This window comes from Nyctereutes procyonoides, unplaced genomic scaffold (assembly GCF_905146905.1).
Source record: "Nyctereutes procyonoides isolate TBG_1078 unplaced genomic scaffold, NYPRO_anot_genome, whole genome shotgun sequence".
In the NCBI taxonomy this organism is placed as follows: Eukaryota; Metazoa; Chordata; class Mammalia; order Carnivora; family Canidae; genus Nyctereutes; species Nyctereutes procyonoides.
In genome coordinates this window covers 20,277,994-20,303,534 of record NW_026575133.1, presented here as the reverse complement: position 1 = coordinate 20,303,534, position 25,541 = coordinate 20,277,994, and the positions used below count along the sequence as shown (strand labels likewise).

At 35.8% G+C, this 25,541-nt stretch overlaps 1 protein-coding gene across 1 annotated transcript in view; it reads left to right on the top strand.

Moving 5' to 3' along the window:
* Window positions 1-25,541, top strand: part of PDZD8 (PDZ domain containing 8) — an 80,898-nt gene that overhangs the window by 16,411 nt on the left and 38,946 nt on the right. The window contains exons 2-3 of the mRNA XM_055346375.1: window positions 4,748-4,873; window positions 24,056-24,158. Coding sequence (XP_055202350.1) covers window positions 4,748-4,873; window positions 24,056-24,158 — 229 coding nt within the window. The remainder of the gene's footprint in view (window positions 1-4,747; window positions 4,874-24,055; window positions 24,159-25,541) is intronic.

Here is a 25,541-nt window from a genome sequence, read left to right as displayed (position 1 = left end):
TTTTATTTATTTATTCATGAGAGACACAGAGAGAGACAGAGAGGCAGAGACACAGGCAGAGGGAGAAGCAGGCTCCATGCACGGAGCCCGACGTGGGACTCAATACCGGGTCTCCAGGATCACGCCCTGGACTGAAGGCGATGCTAAACCGCTGAGCCACCCGGGCTGCCCAAATCAGATAATTCTAACCAAACATTTATGTATCAAAACAACAAGAGAATTATTTCCGGGTAAACTGGGTTGGGATTTTTCTTAAAAGTTTTATTCAGATATAATTCATGTTCCATAAAATTCACTTACGTAAAGCTTACAATTCAACAAATTTTAGTATATTCACAGATATGTACCATCATCACCACAGTACAGTTTTACCACCTCAAAAAGAAAAAAACCCCTACCCTTCAGCTGTCTTTCTCCTGATCCTCCTACCACTCCAACCCTAAGTACAAATGTACTTTCTGTCTCTATAGATTTCTCTATTCTGGATTTTCATATGAATGGAATCATCTAATTTGTGGCTTTAGGGCTTACTGGCTGCCTTGGTTATTTCTTTCACTATTTTTTCTGCTCCCCTCTCTCCTCTCCTCTTCGTCCTTCCCTTTGGCACTCCCATTATGTGTGTGTTGGTGTTCTTAATGGTTTCCCACATTTCTCTAAGGTTCAGTTAATTTTTCTTTATTCTTTTTTCTCTCTGTTCTTTGGCTTGCATAACCTCTGTTGCTCTGTCTTCAAATTCACTACTTCTTTTCTTCTGCCAGTTCATATTTATGGTTGAGAGCCCTTTTGGTGAATTTTTTATTTCAATTATCAGTTTTCAACTCTGGAATTCCCATTTGATTTTTTTTAATATGCACAATTCCTATATTTTTATTAATATTCTGTCTTTGATGTGACATTGTCATAATACCTACTTTTACCTCTGTAATCATGCTTTAAAAAATTTTTTTTGTGAACATATTTGTAATGGCTATTTTGAAAACTTTCCTGTTAAATCCAACACCTGCTGATTCTCAGTGGTGGTTTGTGTTGCCTGCTTTCTACTTTATGGGTCAGAAGTAAATCTGCTTTCCTGATTCTTTGCATGCTTCACAATTTTTGTTGGAAGTTAAACATTTTAGGTAATATATTGTAGCAGCTTTGAGCCCTGGTCCCCCTCTCCCAGGGCTTATTTTTTGTTTGGCTTTTAGTGATTGGTGGGTTATTTTAGTGAAGTCTACCCTCTACCCCCACTGTGCCTATTGTTTTCACCAGTACCCTGAGGCATACATTGTTCTACCAACTAATCCAGTCAAATTGTGGCTTCTTTGAAGGAATAATTTCTGAGGTCAGTGTTTGATATTTGTCCTGACCTGGGAGAGATTCCCCCAGCTGTCTTATTTCCTGTAAACTATTAGGCAGTCTTTTTTATAAGCTATATCTTCATTAAATCCATGAATCTCCTCCCAATTGCCTTACGTCACAACCTCCATTGTTCTTGAGAGCACACTTACGCTTGAGCTTCTCCATATTTTATGGTAAATGGTAAATTTATGGTAAATTAAGAAATTAGTTCTTTTGGGAAGAGACTGGGAATTTTTTTTATGGCCTGCCTTTCCTTTTCCAACCAACTTAGCAAAAATTTTGAGTCAGGGCTTTGGAGCTGGGGGTGGGAACAATAGCAGGCTTCTCTGTGAGTGACACCCCCAACTCCCCAAGCTAGGTGTGAGATGGGTAGGGGAGGCAGAAGCCTGAGGTCCTTTAGGCTAGCCTCTCTTGGCATAGAGCCATTGCATCATGAGCCAGAGCAAAGACGATCAGGGCACTGTACCCAAGGTGAAACCTCCATTCCACAGATGGGGACGGGGTCAAGGAAGGGAGCTCCCATCTCTTTGACTACACCTGCCTGGAATTTAGCTGGAGTCCTAGGTAGTAAAGGGCTGAATGAGAAACACTGCCATCCTGCTCCTCTCAGGAAGAAAGCCGTTTGTGAGCTGGATGTGAGACCACTTGTGTTCTTGGCTGCGGCAGTCTAGAGTGGAATCTTGCTGACCTTGTTGGAGGGAAGTAGTCTTGGTTTAGGCACCACAGACTCTCATCTTTCTTACCAAATTTTTGTAGATTTTCTTGAATATAAGTTTCTTCATTGCTGTTTACCCTTAGGCCATTTCAGAGGCTTTAATTATTTTGTTTCTGTTATTTTTGTTTTAATAATTTCTACCAGTTTTATTGTGGAGAGGGTCAGTGGAGCTTTTCCTGCTGTCATTTCAGAAGTTAATCTTTCTGGGTTGCTTTTTAAGGCTTCTGCAGGAAGAAGTGCAGGTAGTTTGTTCACTTGAAAGACAAAACAGTAACATTTTTAGGGTGATTGGTTAACAGAAGAAAAAGGCTCACAAATTCTGAAGAAGGATAATGTAGGATAGAAGGTAAAACGGAGGGGCAGAAGTAGCCTGCTTCATAGTTTAGATTTTTTTATGAGTTTGGGATACTTAAAGCCTTGCACATAAAACCTTAGAAAACCAGATGTCCTTAGAGGATATGAATGTGTGGATTCTGTTTATTAGCTTGGTGAACAAATAGCTTTACCCCACTGTTCAGTGTGCTATATTTTTTTTTAATTTTTATTTATTTATGATAGTCACACAGAGAGAGAGAGAGAGAGAGAGGCAGAGACACAGGCAGAGGGAGAAGCAGGCTCCATGCACCAGGAGCCCGACGTGGGATTCGATCCCGGGTCTCCAGGATCGCGCCCTGGGCCAAAGGCAGGCGCTAAATCGCTGCGCCACCCAGGGACCCCCTCAGTGTGCTATATTTAAATGGAATTCAGTTTTGTGATTTTAGTGTATTTTTGTGCATAAACACCTTAGCAAACTCTGCTAGCAGCATTAATAAACCAAATAAGATTTTGTTTCATAGAACATTGAAGTCACACACCTGTGGGAAATGTTTTTATTGAATTTTAAGTTTATACATGGCAAGAAAAGTTTATTCATAGAGCAGCTGTGACTTAGCTGGATTGTTATATTCAGAGTTGATTGTGTACCAGTATAGTGATCTTTGTAAGATAAAGACAGTGGTGTGTCCTACAGGAACCATAAGGCTTGCATGTTAAAAGCACTCAATTACATTAATGTATTAACATAATAAGACTTAGTTCCTAATTTTTTTTTCTTTTCAAAAATGTGGTGCCAATTTGAATTAAATGACTTCAAATGCAAATTAAGGAACTGAGAGGACTCTGCCTCCCTCCTAGTTCAGAAGCAGGAGAAAAGCACTGAGCATTATTTGTATACCTACGTATCTTTCCCTAAAAAGTTTTTCCTTTGATCCTGTTCAATACAGTATTTCTCTCCCTGTATCAGTATCTTTCAATATTAGCCATAGTGGGCTATTAATATTTTCTAAATGTTTATTTCATTTTTAGTGTGGGATTTCCATAAATCAGCTCAACACATACTTGAGCCCTGATTGTGTGCATGAGGGGTACAAACAGTGTGAGACCAGGTCACATATAGGCATAAATGCATGGCAATTTAAGTGATTCAAAATAAAGAAGAGTGAAAGCAGTGTGTGTGCTCTGCTGTGATCTAGGACCTAAAGCTGATTTTAGAAAGTATTTAGGATTTGGCTAGGCTTTGAGATGTAGGGGAAACATCCAGTTAGTTCAAAAAGCCTGAAAACAGGAATGTGTATGGTATCTTCTGGGTATGTGAGGTGTCTACACTTTCTAGATAGGAAGGTTTCTAATAAGAAAAAATGTCATTGGAAAGATTAATTGTGGTGGACCTTGGATGTGAAATCAAGAACTTTTGACTGTCTTTTTGTGTGTAGTTATTAAGAATCCATTGAAGCTTCAAGCAGACAAATGCCATGTCTAGTGGCAGTGTATAAAGTGAATTGAGAACTTTAGGTCGCTGAGCCCAATTTTCTCTTCATTTTCTTTGTCCGTTGCTTTAATGAAGACATATGAATTGTGTTTCAAATTAAAGTTTTTAAAGCCTACAGTTCATAACACAGCATAAGTTTCTCCATGAAAACCAGAGTATTAAAGAATATGCACATAGAGGCCTGAATTATTCATGGGTAACTGAAGTGTTTGGATTTTGATGCAGTCAGACTACCTTGAATTCTGGTTTTGCCACCCACCATGTAACATTGAGCAAATCCTTTAACCTCTTCGACTCACTATTCTCATCTGGAAAGGGAAGCTAGTTATAGCATCCTTTCAAGCATTGTGAGCATTACATGAGAGAAAGCTTGGAAAGCTCTTAGCATACTGCCTGGCAAATAGTAAACAATTCTAATGAATACCTTTACCACCATTAATTGTTATTAATCATTACCATGTACTAATTACTATCAATTATATTGTTTCCAGGAACAGTGCATTCTGAATTTTGATCTTGCACAATAGGAACACTCTTCCCATCTGGTCCAGAAAGAATATCTATCCTGGCCCACCCAAGTTTCAGGGCCTAATGGTGGTCTTTAGATTTTTGTTTCCTTTTTTCTAAGTGTCCTACCTTATCAATGAGGGCATGCCAAAAAAAAAAAAAAAAAGAAAGAAAAAAAGAAAACAGGAGTTCTGGGTGCCACAGAGAAGGCACCATCTGCTGCTAGTTGTAGGAGAGTATATGATAAGCTTTGGGTTTTTAGGGCACATGCAGTATTAGGTGTTTTGTGTTGTTTTCCTATAGGTAAGTTTTGTTATTACTCTTCAAACTGTGGTGTTTATTGTCCCAAAATTTAGTCTTATCTGTACTTTTCTCAGGTTTAAGCCGTTTTTTCCATTCCAAACTTCGCAAGGATTTGAAGAAGATGAAGAAGAGCATATCCATATACAACAATGGGCACTTACTGAAGGCCGCCTTAAAGTTACATTGTTAGAGTGTAGCAGGTATGTTCTTTGTTTCATCTTTGCTACATTATGGGAAAGAAAGTGCAGTGAAAATATACTTAACCATATTTGTGTTTGTTCCCCCTTTGGGTTAATTTATATTTTATGATCTGTAAATCTTTAAATATAAATTTCATAAAACTAATCCTTTCCAGCTTGCAAAATATATATACCATATTTTAGAAAGTATTCTAATGGAGAGGATCATTTATTCTTCAGTAATTCCCAAACTTTTTAGTTGCTTGATGCTCTTTTGGCATATTTCTAATTTACTGACTTTTGGAGAGCTGTTTTGGTACAACATTCTCGAGACTTGTATGTGATAATCTTAAATACCCTTGAAAGTTGCAAATCCAGATTTAGAAAGCCCTGCGATTCTTAACATTTTAGAGCTGAAAAGGGATCTCCAAAATAATCTTGTCCAGCCTCCTTATTTTACTTTGCATGCCCCATGGTCTAAACTGTGTTCATATCTTGCTTAAACTACTACACTAACCTCCTTACTTTTCTCCTAATACTGATTACAGATGTAATCACCAGAATGAGCTTTTTAAAATGCAAATCTTCTTGTCACTTTCCTACTTAAAATTCTTTAATGGCTTCCCTGTTACTAGAATATAGACCCAAATCCTTGCTGTGGCCTACATGCGTCTCTTGGTTCTCTAGCTTCTTTCACTTCTTAGCTCCTCACTCATAATGTCTCAGCCACATAGGCTTTCTTTCTTAAAGCGGGAGGTTGGCAAACTTTCTCTCTCAAGGGCCAGATAGTAAATATTTTAGGCTTCATGATTCACATGGTCTCTGTTGCCATTACTCAGCTCAGCCTTATAGGATGAAAGCAGTCATAGACAGCAGGTAAATGAATGGGCATAGTATGGCTGTGTGCCCATAAAACTCTACATATGAATTTCATAATTTTCATGTGTCATGAAATACTCTCAATTTTTTTCTATCATTTAAAAATGTAAAATCCTTTAGTAGTTTATAGGCTACACAAAAACAAGCAGGGGACTGGATTTGGCCCATGGACATAGTTCACTATTCCCTGCCTTAGATATTTTAAAGTACTATGCTTCTTGTGTTGATTCTCCACTGAAGGCCTTACCCTGTTTTCAGCTCCCTGAAACCAAACTTCCTTGATCCACTTCAGCAACTGCCTCTTTAATTGTTCTGTTCATTTCAAGCACAAGAATACTGTCCTTATGCTACATTTCTATGACACTTATTTGTGCCCTTACTTGGTACTTATCACTTCTATTTTTATTTCTAGCTCATAAAAAAAAAATAAGTGTCTGGGTACAGAGTTAAATTTTGTACCTAATGTATTTGTGTCCTTGCTAATATGTTAATTTTGAGTATACTAATAATGTGCTGAACACTTTTTTTGTTTTGTCTTGGAGTGATTCAATACTGTACATCATTATGTCAGAAAGACTGGTTGAAAAGGAATTCTTTTATCAAGGAAAGACTAAATATAGTGTAGATTTGTAAAAGGTACCACAGTGTACAGTAAAAGACATATATAGTAAAAACCCAGCTTTTTGAAATGACTAAACTAAATATGATATGGTAAGCGTGACTATTAGATACCTAATTTTAATTTGGGCTTGTCGTATTAAGATTAGGAAGGACATTTTTTGTTGTTGTTGTTGTTTTTGGAAGGACATTTTTTAAGTGACCTATGACTAAGGAAATTTTGACCAGATGTTTCTTTTTTTTTTTTTTTTTGTATTACTGAATTTTCTTGTAGATTCACATTTCTTGTAGATTCAGAATCATACCATTGGATTAACTTTTCCAAAATAGTATAGCAACTTTAAGACATTAGAAGGGCAGTTTTGAACAAAATTTCTTGCCTCTCCTGTATCTGGCTGCTCATCTACCCTTTCCCAAACCTGCAAAGACAGCCTTGAAGGAGATTTATTATTCATTTATTCAACATACATTTGTTTACTATGATGTAGGTGATGTGTAATAAGGAGATACTGTTATAGGAATTTATAAAAACTAGTTCTTTTGCCTTAATGTTGCTGGTGGCATTATAGATTGATTATATTGGTTGTGGCTGTTCAACTACTAGCTGTTGGTGTCACCGGTGCTCACCATTCTTTTGCTTTATCTGAGGTACTGCTTGTTAAAGCCTTGCTGTCAGCCATGAATCAAAGACTTCATGAAGGCACTGAGCAAATATAGTCAGGCATTATTTAGGTCACATTGGATTGAGATAAGTGATAAGCATTACAATTTGTGAGTATGTCTGTCCTACTTTATTTTAATAAAGAACTGTATAATGAATCTCTGAAAGAACTTGAAAGAAAACTTTCTTAAGGGGTATAGGAGAGGGAATTGGGTTGATGATGGACTGGGGGTAAAGGTGAGAGGCAAACTTTTCACTATAAACTTTTTTATATTGTTTGATTTTTGTTACTGTATCACTGGTCAAAAAAATTAAAAAATAAGGATCAGCATTTCTAGGGATTTGATATGGAAAGCATGGACAGTAGTTCTTTGTTAGCTCACATTTTTAGAAGTTGAAGAGGAAAGTAGAGACAATAGCCTGTAAACTTGGGTTATATTGCCATCACCTTCCTCCAGGTGACAGCTTCTTCTTGGGAGAAAGCACGTACCTGTCTAGAGCATTTTCTGGTCACTATCTTTATAAACCCAACCATATTTTTTAAAAAAGATTTTATTTATTTATTCATGAGAGACACAGAGAGAAAGAGGCAGAGACACAAGTAGAGGAAGAAGCAGGCTCCATGCCACGAGCCCGACGCAGGACTTGATCCCGGGTCTCCAGGATCACACCCTGGGCTGAAGGCGGCGCTAAACCGCTGAGCCACCCGGGCTGCCCTAAACCCAACCATATTAAAGTTACCTAGTGTTGTGGTGCTGTGTTATTTTCACATAAGTTAAAATTGTTTATGAAGTAAAGAATAAATTACATTTCTACTCATCCTTGCCTTTTTGTCTTCAAATTGAATTCTAAACTTTCTTTTCATATTTTTTCATTAAAATCTTACATTACTTTTCTTCTAAACTTTTTTCTTAGTATAAAAAGTAGAACTCTCAGGTAAGATAGATTCCAAGTTTGTAGGATTCAGACTAAAGAGGATATATATATTACTGTAATCTAGGCATTTATATTTTAATAATTTTTCCTGGTCCTGAATAAACTCATGTCCTGTGATATACTGTAAACTCTAAAGCAGAAAGAAAGCGACACTGTAGAAAAAAATGGAAGAAAAATAAGTGCCCTATTTTGGAGGAAGGAGGAATGCTTGCTTCAATTTTGGAAACTTAAAGGTTTTCTTGAGAGATTTTTTTTGCCACGACGACTTCATTTAATGATATAAAGGTTTGAGTAAATAGAATAAAATTATTGAACAAATTTTTAAGAGAACATAAACATTTTTTAAAGATTTATTTATTTAATTTAGAAGCAGAGCCTGTGGCGGGGTGCATCTTGGGGGGAGAATCTTCAAGTGGACTCCCAGCTGAGTGTGGAGCCCGACACAGGATTCTGTCCCATGACCTATGAGATCATGGCCTGAGGCTCAACCGAGCCACCCAGCTGCCCCTGCCCCAAGAACATAAGATTTAAAATTAAAACATATCTGTGGACTGACCATTTGTATGTGGCTAAAATTGTTTTGAATTAGCATGCTGTTATGAGTTATTTTAACATTTAGACATGCATATTCACATTTATCTTGCTCAAAAGAGACCTACAGATTCTAGTTGGTATAATGTCATTTGTATCATTTACTATTGTTAATAGTTTTAGGTTAACATTCTTAGGAATACTAAGAATTATTTCTTAGGCTTTTTAGGATTTGACCTTGAATCTGGTAAAAATAATGAACTTTAGTTAATTCTTTCCCAGGTCCATAAACAGAACATCAAATTATCCCCCAGAAAACTATAGTTCTGTATGAAGATTTCTTTTTATTTCTTAAACTATTTAATTTGAAATAATGGCTGTGTTGTGAGGACTTTTTTTTAAGTTTATTTTGATATAGTTTCACACAAATCTGTGTGAAGATTTTTTCAGATTTATCTGTTGTAAATCTTTCAGAGTGCATTTTGCCAATGAGGAAACAAATCCCAAGTATTCATAGAAAACAAACTTTACTGAAAGTATTAGAGTTGTACAACTGGAAACTTTATACTTCAAAGGCAACATGAAGTGGCAGTAATACTGGCATTTGAGTTACAGAGTGCCGTGTTCATATCCTAGCAATGTGCTCTTACTATTATATGTCTTTAAACAAGTTCCATATCCATAGAATGGGCAAGGATGCTTGCTGCCTTGCTGGTAATTGTGGTAAGAGATAGATACATAACCCTCAAGTGCTTGCTGCATAGCAAGCCTTTAGTAGATATAGCCCCCCCCCTTTTTTATTAAGATTTTAAAAATTTTATTTGAGAAAGATTGTGCAAGCGGGGTGGGGGGGAGGGAAACAGAGGAAGAGGGACTCCATGCTGAGTGAAGAGCCCAGCGCATGGCTCCATCCCATGACCCTGAGATCATGCTCTGAGCCAAAATCAAGAGTTGGATGCTCAAACCAGGTGCCCCAGTAATCTCTCTTATTATGCCTTAATGTAATAATCATAGTATTAAGAAGAAAACAAATCTTTAAACAAAAATATGTTCTTTACGTATTTGGTTGTAAGAACAGGAATTTGAATTTTATTACTTTAAAAGGGTCTCACAGTGTAAAAGGAAGTTATTTTCTAATTATTTGCAATATAGTTTTGAATTCCCCAATTAACTTGCGTGTAGAAACACAAGTTTGCTTGTAAAATTGGTTCTATTACTTTGTGTCAAATTTTTTTAAAAAAACATCAGTCTGGTTTTTTTTTTTTTTTTGCATTGACTAAAGCTTTTTTAAAAATTTTTTTAAAAGATTTTATTTATTTATTCGTGAGAGAGAGAGAGAGAGAGAGGCAGAGACACAGGCAGAAGGAGAAGCAGGCTCCAATGCAGGGAGCCCAATGTGGGACTTGATCCCAGGTCTCCAGGACCACCTCCTGGGCTGAAGACGACGCTAAACCGCTGAGCCACCCGGGCTGCCCTAAAGCTGACTTTTTAAACCACAGATGAACTCAATTGCTGTATTCGTAGCACTGCTATTAGAAAACTAAATTATTTCACATTAGTATTGCAGTCATATTGTTAAGATTATTTTTTGATTTATAAATTTTCTCATAAATTATATTTCATTTTAGGATTTGAGGTATTTTGCAGAGAAAATATTTGCCCACGTGCAGTTAAATAGAAGATAAAGTATATAAAAAAACAACCATATAGAGAAGAAAAGATCAGTTTTCTGGCAACAAAAGAAACTTGATGGATTACGTAGCTTTTATTTTCTGGTATACTGTGCATGTTCTTCAGGGGAAAAATTCTCGCACCAAATTCTAGGAGGAATTTGTCATATACATCTTTATATTTTTAAAGACATTGATGTAATAGATATATATTCTTTTGTTTGTCTGGTTTTATCAACCAGTTATGTTTTAAACAAACTAAGATTATAGTTTGTAAAGGCAGAGACTCTGAAATTTTGTTGTGTGAGAGTTCTGTACTCTAAAGCAGTATATTTAGGATAACCTGTACTAATTATAGATAGGAGATTCTAATTAAGGTCAATTCTTCACTGAGTCACACTGTTCTGAAGACTATTTTGTCAGTAGCTTCTAAAGTGTTTTGTTTTACTGGATTCCAAAAATAACGTCATTTAAAAATTTTTCAAATGTTAGCACAACAGAAAACTACAGCAGTTAACATTTTACTCAGTTACCACAAGTCTTCCCTTATTCCTATTATCTGCACGGATTCATGGATTCCTGTTTTATTTTTCTTTACTATTTTTAATATTTTGGTACCTAAATTGTCCCATATTTGGCCTCTAGGAGCCCCTTCAAACTGGCTCATGTATGCTGCATCTGACATAATCCTTTTTTTTTTTTAAGGTCTTTTATCATTTTGTGGTGTAACAGCTATTCTGGGTTCGTTTTGTATCTTCTCTGTCACAGTCCTATAATCAGTTATTTTTCCAGAGCCATGGTTCCTTTTAGTTGAAAATGATATTAAAATCAAGATCTGGGTTTTGGGTATTATATTCATTGCTGCTCATATATAATCATAGGCCCCATTAGTGGATGGTTAGCAAATACATACATGTATAGACACTTATAGGTATATAATACATATAAAATATACATAATTTAGAAATCATTAATTTACCTAGTTCTCCCAATTTCAGTTCATTCTCTTAGCGTTGTTCTTTGCCTTGGTTCTTTGCCCTTTCATATTTTTGTACCTTAAATCCTGGTTCCCAGTAACATCAGCAATTTACTTATTTGCTTAATCCTGTAATACATCTCAAATAGTTTCAGAATTGCTTTGTTCCTAGAAGTAGAGAAAATGTACTTACAAAAAGGAATTCAGGATTTATTTGTAGTTTCCCCCACCCCCACACTACCCAAGATAAGGGTCATATGGTCAAGTACTGTATTCATAAATTAGATTAATTTTCCCCCTTCAGTGGTTATGTTATTCATTTGAAATATAGCTGGGTTTTTTTTTTTTTCTGTTTGCTTTCAGTTTTGGTTTCCCTCCCTCCCACCTCTGCCTTTCTATCCTTATTGATTCTTATTTTAATATGTAGAGCATTAACATACTTCCAAAACCCAAAACTATATAAAAACATGTACAAATAGTCCTCATTCAGCATGGAACTATGTTAACCAAAACCTTGCATATCAGAACAGTATAAAGCAGGGACAGAGTTCTCATTTTCAGTAACTCAAAGTAAGGACTGCCTGTAAAGTGATTCAGATCTTCTGTGTACTTACTGATGTTTTTAGTCTAGTTCTGTCAATTGCTGAATGAAAATGTGTTTAAATCTTCAAGCATGACTATGAATTTATCTCTTTTTTTGTAGTTTCGTTATTAGGTGCAGTTTTCTTATGTTTATTTATATCGTTTCTATGTTTTTTCTACAGTCTTTCACTTTCAGACTTTTTGTGTTTTCTTGTTTAAATATACATTACAAACAGTTGATTCTTTTACGTGTAGTCTGACAATCTGCCTTTTCATTGGAGTGTTTGGTTCATTTACATTTAGTGTAATGATTAAGTTGTATTTAGGTCTGTCATTTTGCCATTTATTTTTTGTCTCATCTGTTTGGTTCGGTTTGGTTTTTTTGCTTCTCTGTCCCTTCTTTCTGTTCTTCCTGTTTGTGAATCATATATTTTTAGAAATTAGACTTGATGCAGACCTTCTATTTGTAAAAAGCTCAGTATCTCTGAGGCACAATAAAGTGAAGGAGATACGCCTGTATTAAGGGAGACAACTTCAAGGTCACATTTTGATAGAAGGAATTAATCCTTCACAAGCACTGTGTCCATATTATATAGCAAAATGTTTAATTCTTCTGTAGAGAGAAGCCTATTAACAGTATGGATTTTGAAATTCATTTACAAGATGAGCTCTTTTAGAAGTTACAACCACAAAATAATTTTTAGCTTGCATTGGTTTGTAAAGCTCTCATTAGGTTATAGTATTGTTTGATTCTATTCACTTAGTTATTTTTTTATTCTACTGGAAATCTTTTAAAAAATCTTTCTGAAGCAAATAAGGCTAAATCTTAACTTCCTTTTTTCCTAAGTAGTTGATAAATGGGTATTCTTATTATCTGCATTTACTTTAGTGTTTGATATTTTATCTTTATTAAAAAGGGAAAAATCTAGCTAAAGTTGAAGATATTTGGGATCATGACTCTGCAAATACTTATATGGTTATTAATAGCATTTATTACCTTCAATGTATAATATGTAGTAGGCACTTTGCATTCATTATTTCCAGCTCTCAGAATATCTTTACAAGATTAGTGATGTATGTATTTTATAGATGATGAATTGAGATCTATAGTTTACTTGCCCAACACATCCTAACTACAATTTGAATCTAGGTTTGTCTGATTCTAAAATCCCTCAGTCTATTATCTTTATATCCTTTGAAAAAATCTTAACAAGGAAAATCTGTTCCTGAAATTTTTCATATTATGTCAGAAGTATATGAATTTTGAAAGTGTTCTGCTTATTTGAGAGCAAGATCTATTTTTAAAATATTACCTTTTCAGCAAGATCTTGGGACAGATCTTGTGTACTAATAATGAAGTATCATTTAAATGAAGGCTGAAGCCTTTCCTTCATGGAAGGAGAGATCAGAATAAATTAGATCAAATATGAGACTTTTAAATTTTACTGCTGTTGAAAAATGTGAGGAATTACTTGGAACTGTTGCTGAATATTATTCTTAAAGGTCTTTAAAGCTATGTCTATAACTATAAAGGTCTGTAACTCTGTGAATTTGACATAACCCCACCAAATGAACTGAATTCCTATAGAGATCTTGAGACTACATCTGTATTTATTAGCTGCTGAAGTTCCTCTAAGTAAAAAAAAAAAAAAAAAAAAAAAAAAAGATATTTTCTTAGTTTCTATACATTTCTCTAGGGAATAGTTAAATAATAATCCTCCCTGTAATTAGGTTGCTTTTGACCAGAAGCAGACTTTTCAGAAGATTCCAAATTTGAAATTCATCTATCCTGGGGTTCTCCTTTCTTCCCCACCTCCTCTAAGGTTCTTGTGTTCTAAAAGAATATTGTTTCTTTTATAGTTGTATATATGCAATGCTGTTTCATATAGCAAAACAATTGTTTTAATTCCTCTGATGTCTGAATTGTAAACGAATTTAAGAAACTTAAATAGTAACTAGCTAACATAAAAGCAAAGCTGTTTTATTTTTATTTTTTTTTTAAAGATTTTATTTATTCATGAGAGACACAGAGAGAGTGAGAGAGAGAGAGGCAGAGACACAGGCAGAGGGAGAAGCAGGCTCCATGTAGGAAGCCTGATGTGGGACTCAATCCCGGGACTCCAGGATTGCGCCCCGGGCTGAAGGCAGGCACCAAACCTTGGAGTCACCCAGGGATCCCCAAAGCTCTGTTTTAAAATGACAAACTCTGAAATGTTTTAAATGTGATGTTAGTATGCTGTTTACTTATATATAATATCTTTTAAAAAACTGAACTGTAAAATGAACTGTGGCCAGAACATAAAATTCAAGAGAATATCATGTCTTTGATTTTTCCCTCCCTTTGCACCATTATGCCATAACTGTCATTCAGTACTTCTAATATTTTTTTATTTGTAGATAAGATCGATGATTTAGACCAAAAGGTAACTGCCGCCGCCCCCCCCCCCCCGGTTTCTGTCAAAATTTCTTGAATTCATTCATCTCAATTTATGTAGCCCTGACCTTCATTCACTCGCTGTGTGATCTTGGGTAAATTACCCAACCTGCCATGCCTCAGTTTTTTAATCTGTAAATTAGGGTAATATTAGTATCTGTCTCATAGAATAATTATGAAAATTGTGTGAGATGATAAACTGAAGCTCCTAGAACTGTCCTACAGTAATTGTTAGCTGCCACCACTGCTCCCAGTTTCTCTATCGCTGCTACTACTATTATATTGTAAATAGTGCAGTAAATACAGAAAAGTGGGAAGCTAGTGCCTGTGCTCTAGAAACTTAAAATGTAGTTGGGGCTAACAAATACATAAACAAGCCAGCTACACAAGGCTGTCTTGATTTGAAATGAGGCTTAGAGAATAAGTACTATAGAAATTTAGTGCAAGGAAAAATATTTTGTTGTTGAATCTGCTATGGAAAACCTTATGGATAAGAGGTGTATCTTTTAAGACAAGCAAACAGTTGAGTGGTAGATTTTAGAAAAAGAGCCAAAAGATAATGTAGGTGATTCCATATTTATTTAACATAGCACTAGAAATCTTTAGTGTCACCAATCAGACAATAAAAAGAAATGGAAGACATCCAAATCAGCAAGGAAGAAGTCAAACTTTCACTATTTGCAGATGGCCTGATACTCTATGTAGAAAACTGGAAAGATTACACGAAAAAAATTGCTAGAACTAATACATGAATTCCACAAATATATATATATAAAGGATATAAAATCAGTCACAGGATATAAAATCAGTGTATAGAAATGTGTTGCATTTCTGTACACCAGTAATGAAACAGCAGAAAAAGAAATCAAGGAATTGATCCCATTTACAATGGCACCAAAAACAGAGATACCTAGGAATAACCCTAAGCAAAGAGATAAGAAATCTGTGCTCTGAAAACTGCAGAACACTTTTGAAAAAAATTGAAGAAGACACAAAGAAATGGGAAAACATTCCTTGCTAGTAGGTTAGAATAACAAACATGGTTAAAATGTCTACACTATCCAAAGCAGCCTATACATTTAATGCAATCCCTATCAAAATAACCACCAGCATTTTTCACACGGCTAGAATGAACAATTCTAAAATTTGTTTGGAGCCACAAAAGACCCTGAATAGCCAAAACAGCCCTGAAAAAAAAGAGTAAAGCTGGAGGCATCACAATCCTGGACTTCAAGCTATACTATAAAGCTGTAGTCAAGACAGTATGGTACTGGCATAAAAACAGATACATAGATCAGTGGAACAGAAAAGAAAACCCAGAAATGAACCCATAACTATCTGGTCTCCTAATCTTTAACAAAGCAGGAAAAAATATCCAATGGGAAAAAGACAGTCTCTTCAACAAATGGTATTGGAAAAACTGGACCACTTTCTCATACCAGACATAAAAATAAATTCAAAATGGATGAAAGACTTAAATGTGAGACAGGGAACCATCAAAATCCTAGAGGAGAACACGGCAGCAACCTTTTTGACCTTGACCTTAGCAACTTCTTACCAGAAATATCTCTAGAGGCAAAGGAAACAAGCAAAATTGAACTATTGGGACTTGATCAAGATAAAAAGCTTCTGCACAGCGAAGGAAACAATCGACAAAACTAAAAAGCAGCCTACAGAAAGAGAGAAGATACTTGCAGATGACATATCTAATACTATTTGGTTAGTATCCAAAATCTATAAAGAACTTATCAAACTCAACACCAAAGAAACAAATAATCCAATTTAGAATTAGGCAGAAGACACGAATAGACATTTTTCCAAAGAAAACATCCAGATGGCTAACAGACACATGAAAAGATACTCAACATCATTCATCATCAGGGAAATACACATCAAAACCATGATGAGATACCACCTCATACCTGTCAGAATGGCTGAAATTAACATAGGAAACAACAGATGTTGGTGAGGATGGAGAGAAAGAGGAGAACTCCCTTACACTATTGGTGGGAATGCAAACTAGTGCAGCCACTCTGGAAAACAGTATGGAGGTTCCTCAAAAAGTTAAAATTAGAACTCTCCTATGACCCAGCAATTGCACTACTGGGTATTTAGCCAAAGGATACAAAAATGCAGATTCTAAAAGGTACCTGCACCCCAATATTTATAGCAACATTATCAACAATAGCCAAACTGTGGATATAGCTCAAATGTTCATTGACTAATGAATGGATAAAGAAGATGTGGTATATGTATATACAATGGAATAATACTCAACCATCAAAAGGGATTGAAATCTTGCCATTTGCAATAATATGGATGGAGCTAGGGTGTATTATGCTAAGTGAAATAAGTCAGAGAAAGACAAATACCATATGATTTCACCCATATGTAGAGTTTAAGAAACAAAACTAATGAACATATAGTTGTGGGAACAAAAGGAGGGAAGCAGACCATAAGAGACTCTTAACTGTAGAAAACAAACAGGGTTGATGGAGGTAGGTAGGTGAGGGATGGGCTAACTGGGTGATGGGAATTGAGGAGGGCACTTGTTATGATGACCACTGGGTATTATATGTAAGTGATGAATTACTAAATTCTACTCCTGAAACCAGTATTACACTATATGTTAACTAGAATTTAAATAAAAAATTTAAACAATTAAATAAAAATACATAATGTAGATGATTGGGAAAAGAGCCAATAAGACAAAAGTAAGGGCAGCCCGGGGTGGCTCGGGGGTTTAGCGCCGCCTTCCGCCCAGGGTGTGATCCTGGAGACTGGGGATCGAGTCCCACGTCAAGCTCCCTGCATGGAGCCTGCTTCTCCCTCTGCCTGTGTCTCTGCCCCCCCCCATGTATTCTCATGAATAAATAAAATCTTTAAAAAAAAAAAAAAGACAAAAGTGAGAATTTTTGAAGTATTTTCAGAGACCTGTCTGAACTATCGATGTTTAGATGAAAGGTCAGGGCCAAATTTGCTAGCAGAAGTCCAAGATAGTTATCCTTTAATTAGAGGTAAGTTATTGAAAGTGTCTGAAGATGACATTAAGAAACACTTGTTTTAAGACGATTGCTATTTATAAGGTAGATTGCATAGAGAGGTAAAGCCCCAGAGACTAATTAAGAGGTGTTACAGGTTAAAGGTGAAAAGGTAAGCACTTGAAAGATACTTGAAATCAATAGGAACAGAAAGAAGGGGACAAAGAAGATAACTAGGACAAGATTTCTTGAGTGGCTGAATATGTGATGGGTATAGGTGGGAGAGGCAAATGACTATTAAGGATTTGAGTTGAGTAAAATTATGGCAAATTGACTTTGATTTGGTCATCAGATATTATTTTTCCAGATATTAGTCATTATAAAAAGCAAGACACAGTTTCTGCCTTTCATCACTAGTAAGAGAAATAGAGGTGCTTATTTCAGAGGGAGGTAAATGTGATTTTATATATTCTTTAGTAGTAGGGCATGGTTAGATTTCCCTCTACAGATACTCTGTAAACTTGGGGTTTTTGAAACAAAACAGGAGAGGGGCACCTGGGTGGCTCATTTGGTTGAGCCTCCAACTCTTGATTTTAGCCTGGGTCGTAGTCCTGGGGTCTTGGGATCAAACCCTGTGTTGGGCTCCTCACTCAGTGGGGAGTCTGCTTGGGATTCTCTCTTCTATCTGCCCCTCCTCCCACTCGCTTGTGTGCTTGCTCTCCCCTTCTCAAAATAAGTAAATCTTAAAAAAAAGAAGAAGAAGGAGCAAAGCAGGAACGGAACTAGACATTAGGTTTGGAAGTCTTTGTCATAGACAAGAGAGTTAAATTCTGAGTGGGATGGTTTCCAGAGGAAGGGAAGGGATGGTATAGGCCCTAAGCATGTATAGGAGGTCAGCTACATTCGATTCTTTTCACAACCCATGAGTTGATATTTGACTCCCTACAGGTAAGTGTAAGACTCCTTTGAAATTAAGTTTAATCTTTTTTTTTTTTTTAAGAGGATTTTTGTTTTTCACTTTAGGTATAAAATGAGCTTCTACCAAAAGGGCACATTGGGAATTTCCTGTTCTCAGTGGTTTGGCCTTGAGTCTTATAAATTGTCTCTTCTTGATAGGTAGTGTTTGTGTTGTTAACATGAGGTTTTAATATACTTTTGCCATTAAGAAAATTAACCTTTTGAACTTAGAACTTTCATAGAACTAACAATAGCTCTTTCAGGAGACAGAGGGGTCTAAAGGCAATTTCCTTTGCCATTTTGTTCAGTAGTATGGACTCTTCCCCCTTTCAAAGTAGTATAGTAAAAAATTTTTCGTACCATTTCTTGGTCATTCAGCATATACTGAGTGTTCATTTGACTCAAAATATGTATGAGCCAGTGTTTGTTACCACCTATTTATGGTGATTATATAATTTAAATGGAAAGCCTTGAATTCAAGATTGAATTGTAAGTACATAGGCATGTAGGATGAAAAATGGATTCTTGTTTCAAATGTTCTGCCTAAGATAAAGCAAATGCTTTCTAAATTCACCTGACTGGTACTTGTGTTTCCAGTAGGAAATTCTTCCTGGCATCTCTCCAAAAATTTACATGTTAGGAGATACCAGTCAAAAAAGAGAGTTAAAGTTTAACATTCAACATAGAGTCATTATTGGGTGAAGAAATCCACTGACTACACGTCAAAAGCAGGCACAGGAAACGCTGACATAGGAAGTATGTCCTGGGGATCAGATATGGGACTTGTAGAGAGGAACAGTCATGGTCTCAACAGTCAGTCTTTAAAAAAAAAAAAAAAAAGTTTTTATTCATTCATTCATGAGAGACACACAGAGAGAGGCAGAAACACAGGCAGAGGGAGATGCAGGCTCCATGCAGGGAGCCCGATACAGGACTCAATCCTGGAACTCCAGGATCATGCCCTGGGCCGAAGCTAGGCCCTAAATCACCGAACCACCCAGGAATCCCAACAGTCTTGAGTGTAACTTTTGCCCTGTCTGCTAATGGGAGTCATTCTTACAAACTAAATGAATATTAATAAATTTATATGCATAGTATATACAAACCCTAAGAAATAATACTTTATTTTTTTCAAAAGAGAAGTTTTCCAAGCAAAATAAATCCTTAAAATAGCAGTATGATACATGCTTCTGTGTTGTGTTAACTTTTCTGGGAGAAACTGAAGTTACTTTGTTAGAGTACTAATAATGTTTGCTGGCTTTTTGTAATAATTGAATATTCACTATAGGCTACAGTTCTTTGTAAGTGCTTTAATGGAAGAAACGTAAAGAGAATATGTCAATGTTGTGGTATGCTCTGAGGTAGAATCAGAAATTGATCTAAAATCAGAATTAATAGAGGCACCTGGTTAGCTTAGTTGGTTAAGCTTAAGTCTGCCTTCAGCTCAGGTGGTGCAGGGTCCTGGGATGAAGCCCTGAGTTGGGCTCCCTGCTCAGTGGGGACACTGTTTCCCCCTCTACCCCCTCTTGCCTGCTTATGCTCTTTCTCTCTCTCACTTAAATAAATAAATAAAAATTAAAAATCATAATGAATAAAAGCAGTATCTATTTCAATGGCAAAACCTGTTCTGGACAATCCAGCAAAATATTTTTATTATTAAAAAAAGAAATTAAGTTATCTGAGACATAATGAACCCTAACATCCAGTCTGGAGGTGTTTTTGGAAGTACTTTTAACAGTTGGACCAATTAGCAGTGCAAAATGAAAATTTTCTATGTCTGGAATATTTGTCACAAAACAAAGATCAAGATTATCAGAGCAACTAATGCTTTGTGTACTTTAAAATTTCATTGTTAAGAAAAACTATTGAATGTTAAATATTTGTGGTATTTCAATATTTTAAACAATTTTCATTTGGAATTTATTTTGTTTCAAAAGGTTTTCTGTTTTTTAATGTTTTCTGTTATCAAATACCAGATAAATATCATGCTTATGTTTTATTGAAATGTGCATCTTTTCACAGTATATTGATTCATAGTAATGATAAATCAAGGATTTATTATCATATCTTTTTGTAGCAAATGCTTAAAAGTTTTAGTGTAACCCTAATGATTTTACTCTTTGTTATGATCACTCATTATTCTTTTTTTCTTAATCAGCTTTATTGAGATATAACTCACAAACCATACAATTCATTCATTGTGTTTTGAGTACATTCACAGGGTTGTGCAACCATCATCACAATCTAATTTTAGAATATTTTTGTCCCTCCTAAAGAAACTATACCCATTAGTATTCAATCCCTAGTCCCCCTAACCCTCCTCCCTGGCCCAGAGTAATCACTGATATACTTTCTGTCTCTAAATTTACCTACTCCAAGCCTTTCATATAAAGGTGGATACATTTGGTACGTGGTCTTTTGTGACCGGCTTTTTTCACTGAGCATCTTTTTGAGGTTCATTCATATTGTTGCATGTATTATTACTTCATTTCCTCTTATTGCCAAATAATATTCCATTTTGTGTATCTGCCACATTCTATTTACCTCTTCATCAGTTGTTGGGTATATAGTTTGTTTTTATGTTTTGGCTATTAAAAATAATGCTGCTTTGAACATGCATATTAAGATTTTGTGTGAATGTATGCTTTCATTCCTCTTGGTTATATACCCAGGAGTGGAAGTGCTGTGTGATATGTTAACTTTTTAAGGAACTGCCAAACTATTTTTCAAAGTGGCTGCACCATTTTACTTCCTTCCAGGAAAGTACAAAGATTTGTTTCTCTACATCCTCACTAGTATGTGTTTCCTTTTTTGATCTATAGTGAGTGTGAAGTGGCATCTCATTGTGATTTTGATTGGCATTTCCCTGATGGCTAATGGTGTTGAGCCTGTTTTCATGTGCTTATTGGCTATTTTTGCCTATCTTCTATGGAGAAATGTCCAAGTCCTAATTGAAAATATTTTCTCCCATTCTGTGAATTGTCTTTTCACTTACTTGGTGATGTCCTTTGAAACACAAAAATTTTAATTTCATTGAAGTCTCATTTTTCTTTTTCCTTTGGTACTTACACTTTTGCTGTCCTGTCTTAAGAAAATCATTGCGTAAATCAAGGTTAAAAAGATTTGCTTTTATGTTTTCTTTTCTTACCTTCAGGTCTGTGACTCAAATTTTAAGTTAATCATTGTTAAGCTTTGTGTGATTCTCTTCAAAAACATTAAAAAGATGTTATGAAAAATATAAAAATATTATTAAAGTGTTATGCTTTCAAGGAAGGATTCTTGAGGGCAGCCCCGGTGGCGCAGCAGTTTAGCCTGCAGCCCAGGGCGTGATCAGCCTGCAGCCCAGGGCGTGATCCTGGAGGCCCAGGATTGAGTCCCACGTCAGGCTCTCTGTGTGGTGCCTGCTTCTCCCTCTGCCTGTGTCTCTGCCTCTCTCTCTCTCTCTCTCTCTCTCTCTCTCTCTCTGTCTCTATGAATAAATAAAATAAAAATCTTTTTTAAAAAAGGAAGGATTCTTGAGAATTGTGCTTCAATCCTGAAGATTAATATCTCCTGAGAATTTGGGAGCATTAGCTGGTGCATAGCCTGCGTGTGACAGTGAAGACCTGCAGGTAGTAGTTTACTCTTTTGAGCAGATGGTGGCAGCAGAGCTTTGATGAAAATTCTCATTTTTCTAAACTTAGTATTTTATGAATAATTATGAATCTTCTTAATTTTTTGTCAGTAGACTGTTAATCACAAAGTTTAAATTTACTTTTAAGATTAAAAAATAAATATAGGATTGTTTTTGTTTGGCCATGAGTTTATTCAGGCTTTTTGGTTTATGAAACCAGTTTGTGAAGTATGGACATAATTTGCTTGAGATCTCCAACCTTAGGACACAGTTTTCTCATATTACTCTAATATGTTATATCCACTTTTTCTTTTTAAATCTCACTTCTACCCCCATGATCTTTGTGTAGACATAAAGTAATAAGAGTAGCAGACAAAACGCTAATTAACGCTAAAGCTATTCCCAAACTTATTCCTGAAATACACTGGTAGGCTTATGCTCTGATTTAGAAGACAGGTAATATGGAAGCTAGACATGTGGGTAATATTTTTTTCCTTCAAGAGTAAAACTGCCTTATATCATCTCAAGATTGGGCCTGAGATTTCCTTTTCAGATCTGAATATTAAACAGTAAAATTAGATGATAGTTAATCCTTGACAGCTGTTTTTAAAATAATAGAAATAAACAACAGGACACTTAGTGTTTGCTAGGTGCTATATACTAAATGCCTTGGATGCATTGTCTTCTTTTGTTTTCACAACAGTCTAAGTGGTATTATTTTTGCTCTAAATTTTAGGGACACAGATGGGTTTTGAGAAGTTAAATATTTTGCCTAAAGTCACACTGTTAGATGGTGAAGTGTGTGGGTGTGTTCATAAACAACTATATTGTACTATTTTATGTGTGTGTAATTTTCACAGAGGTGGTATCCTATTCTATGTATCACTCTGCAACTTATTTTTTAAATTCAGTCTAATTTGAAGATATCTGATCAGTGTGTTTCCCTCATGAACATATATTTATTTTTTTCCCATTTAGTATAGTTAATTGTTTTAAATTTAAAATCAATTAGCCAAAATATAGCACTTTAGTTTTATTTTTTTATTTTTATTTTTTTTAAGATTGTATTTATTTATTATGAGAGACACAGAGAGAGAGACGCAGAGACACAGACAGAGGGAGAAGCAGGCTCCATGCAGGGAGCCCGATGTGGGACTCGATCCCAGGACTCCAGGAATACACGCGCTGGGCCAGAAGGCAGACGCTTAACCACTGAGCCACCCAGGTGTCCCAAGTCTGTTAGTTTTATTTTTATTTATTTATTTATTTATTTTAAATTATTTATTTATTTATGATAGTCACACACACAGAGAGAGAGAGAGAGAGGCAGAGACATAGGCAGAGGGAGAAGCAGGCTCCATGCACTGGGAGCCTGATGTGGGATTCGATCCCGGGTCTCCAGGATCGCGCCCTGGGCCAAAGGCAGGCGCTAAACCGCTGCGCCACCCAGGGAACCCCCAAGTCTGTTAGTTTTAGATGTAGAATTCAATAATTCACTAGTTGTATGTAGCACCCAGTGCTTTTCTCCTAAGGTCAGGAAGATGTCAGGGATGTCCACTCTCACCACTGTAGTTCAACATAGTACTAGAAGTCCTTGCCTCAGCAGTCAGATAACAAAAAGAAATAAAAGGCATTCAAATTGGCAAAAAAAGTCAAACTCTCATTCTTCACAGATGACATGATACTTTATATGGAAAACTCAAAAAAGACTCCACCCAAAATTGCTAAAACCCATACAGCAATTCAGCACAGCAGGATATAAAATCAACGCACAGATATCAGTTGCATTTCTATACATTAACAATGAGACAGAAGAAAGAGAAATTAAGGGACGCCTGGTGGCTCAGCAGTTGGGCATCTGCCTTCGGCTCAGGGTGTGACCCTGGAGTCCGGGGATCGAGTCCCACATCAGGCTCCCTGCATGGAGCCTGCTTCTCCCTCTGTGTCTCTGCCTCTCTCTGTGTGTAGCTCATGAATAAATAAATAAGTAAAATCTTTAAAGAAATAAAAGAGAAATTAAGGAATTGATCCTATTTATAATTGCACCAAAAACCATCATATACCTAAGAATAAACCTAACCAAAGATGTGAAGTATTTGTATTCTAAAAACTACAGAACACTTAGGAATATATACTACTTTCTATTTATCTGCTAAGAAACAGCTTGTCCTTGAATTTCACCTAATTTTAGCTTTACTTCACTTTTCCACTAGAGGGTGTACTAAGTATTTGACTTAATTTTTTTTTGTTACCAAAGTTATAAATAGTAATAAAGTAATTTATTACTTCTTAGTATAATCAGAAAGAAAAATTTCATTGTGTATAACTGGTATAATAGTCTCCTTGTTTTATTTTTATACTGCAGGTTACTCATTTTTGGATCCTATGACAGAGAGGCAAATATTCATTGTACACTCGAGTTGAGCAGTGGTGTTTGGGAAGAAAAACAAAGGAGTTCTATTAAGACGGTACAGTGGATTTACATAGTGTTTTACTCTTTATAAAGTTTATATTCTATAAGCATACCTTTAATAACATTTTTATATTTATAGAGTTATTTTTGATCCTGTACACGTAATTATGAACAACTGTTATTCTGTTGCAGCACAACATCAGTAATAAAATGAATCACATAAAACTGTGATACTCAGATTACTTGCATAAGAAACCTAGTCTAATTTTCCTTCTAGAACTTGAAAATTATTTCACGAGGATGGAATTAGAAATCATTCTAAATACCTTAGAAAGCAAGTAAATTCTTTCATTCAGTAGATGTTTTATGAGTGAGTGCTTGCTTTGTACCAGGCACTGTGTTAGATGCAGGAAACTGTTCAGAACAAAAAAGGACCTTTTTTTGTGGTGCTAACATGGGGTAGAAGTTCAGTGTGAGGGTTAGAAGAGAGATGGGAGAGGTAAACTACCTTACAGGATGGTGGTAGAACATGACAATAAATGGGTAAACAAAAGAAGTAAACATGGTAAATTTCCAGAGATTGACGACAGATACTATGAAGAAAATAGGATTATGACAGAGAAGATTCTTTAGATCTGATGATAATAGGGAAAACCTCTTAGAGAGATGGCACTTGAGCAAGATTCCCAATTCAGTTAGAATTTCAGATAAACTAATATTTTTTTGTTATTATAAGTATTTACCCAATTTTTATATGCTAACTCTGACAACGCTACACTGGAGACTTGAATCCTGAAAAGGAGCAAGCCACCTGGAGAGTCTGGGGGAATGAGGGAGTGGAAGGCATTTCCTGCAAAGGGAGCAGCACCTGTGTGAGGGCTGGTGGGTTTGAAGAACAAAAAGAAGGCTAGTATAGCTAGAGCATGGTATGAAAGCTAAAGAGTCATGCTTAATCTCATACAGAATTTGATTTCATTATTTGTGGTGGGAGAGTTTTAAAATGACAAGTGACATGATCTTTGTATATTTTGCACAAAACTTTCTGCTTCTGTGGACAAAGGATTGTAGGAGGGCAAGAGTAAACCTGAGAGATTTGTTAGGAGGCAGTTAGGGGAAACATTGGTTACTTTAGCTACTACCTGAGGAAATAGAAAAAAAAAAAAAAAAGAGAGTGGATTTGGGCTGTACTTTTGATGTGTGAAGGACTTACAGTTCTGTTTTCTTTTTTGATTAAAAAAACCCCACGCTACTATTACCTAAATTGCAAGACTGAAAAAATTATAAAGGTTTTTAAAATATTTTTTTAAAGATTTTATTTATTTATTTACGAGAGACGGAGAAAGGCAGAGACACAGGCAGATGGAGATGGAGGAGAAGCAGGCTTCGTGCAGGGAGCCTGATGTGGGACTAGATCCCGGGACTCAGAGATCATGCCCTG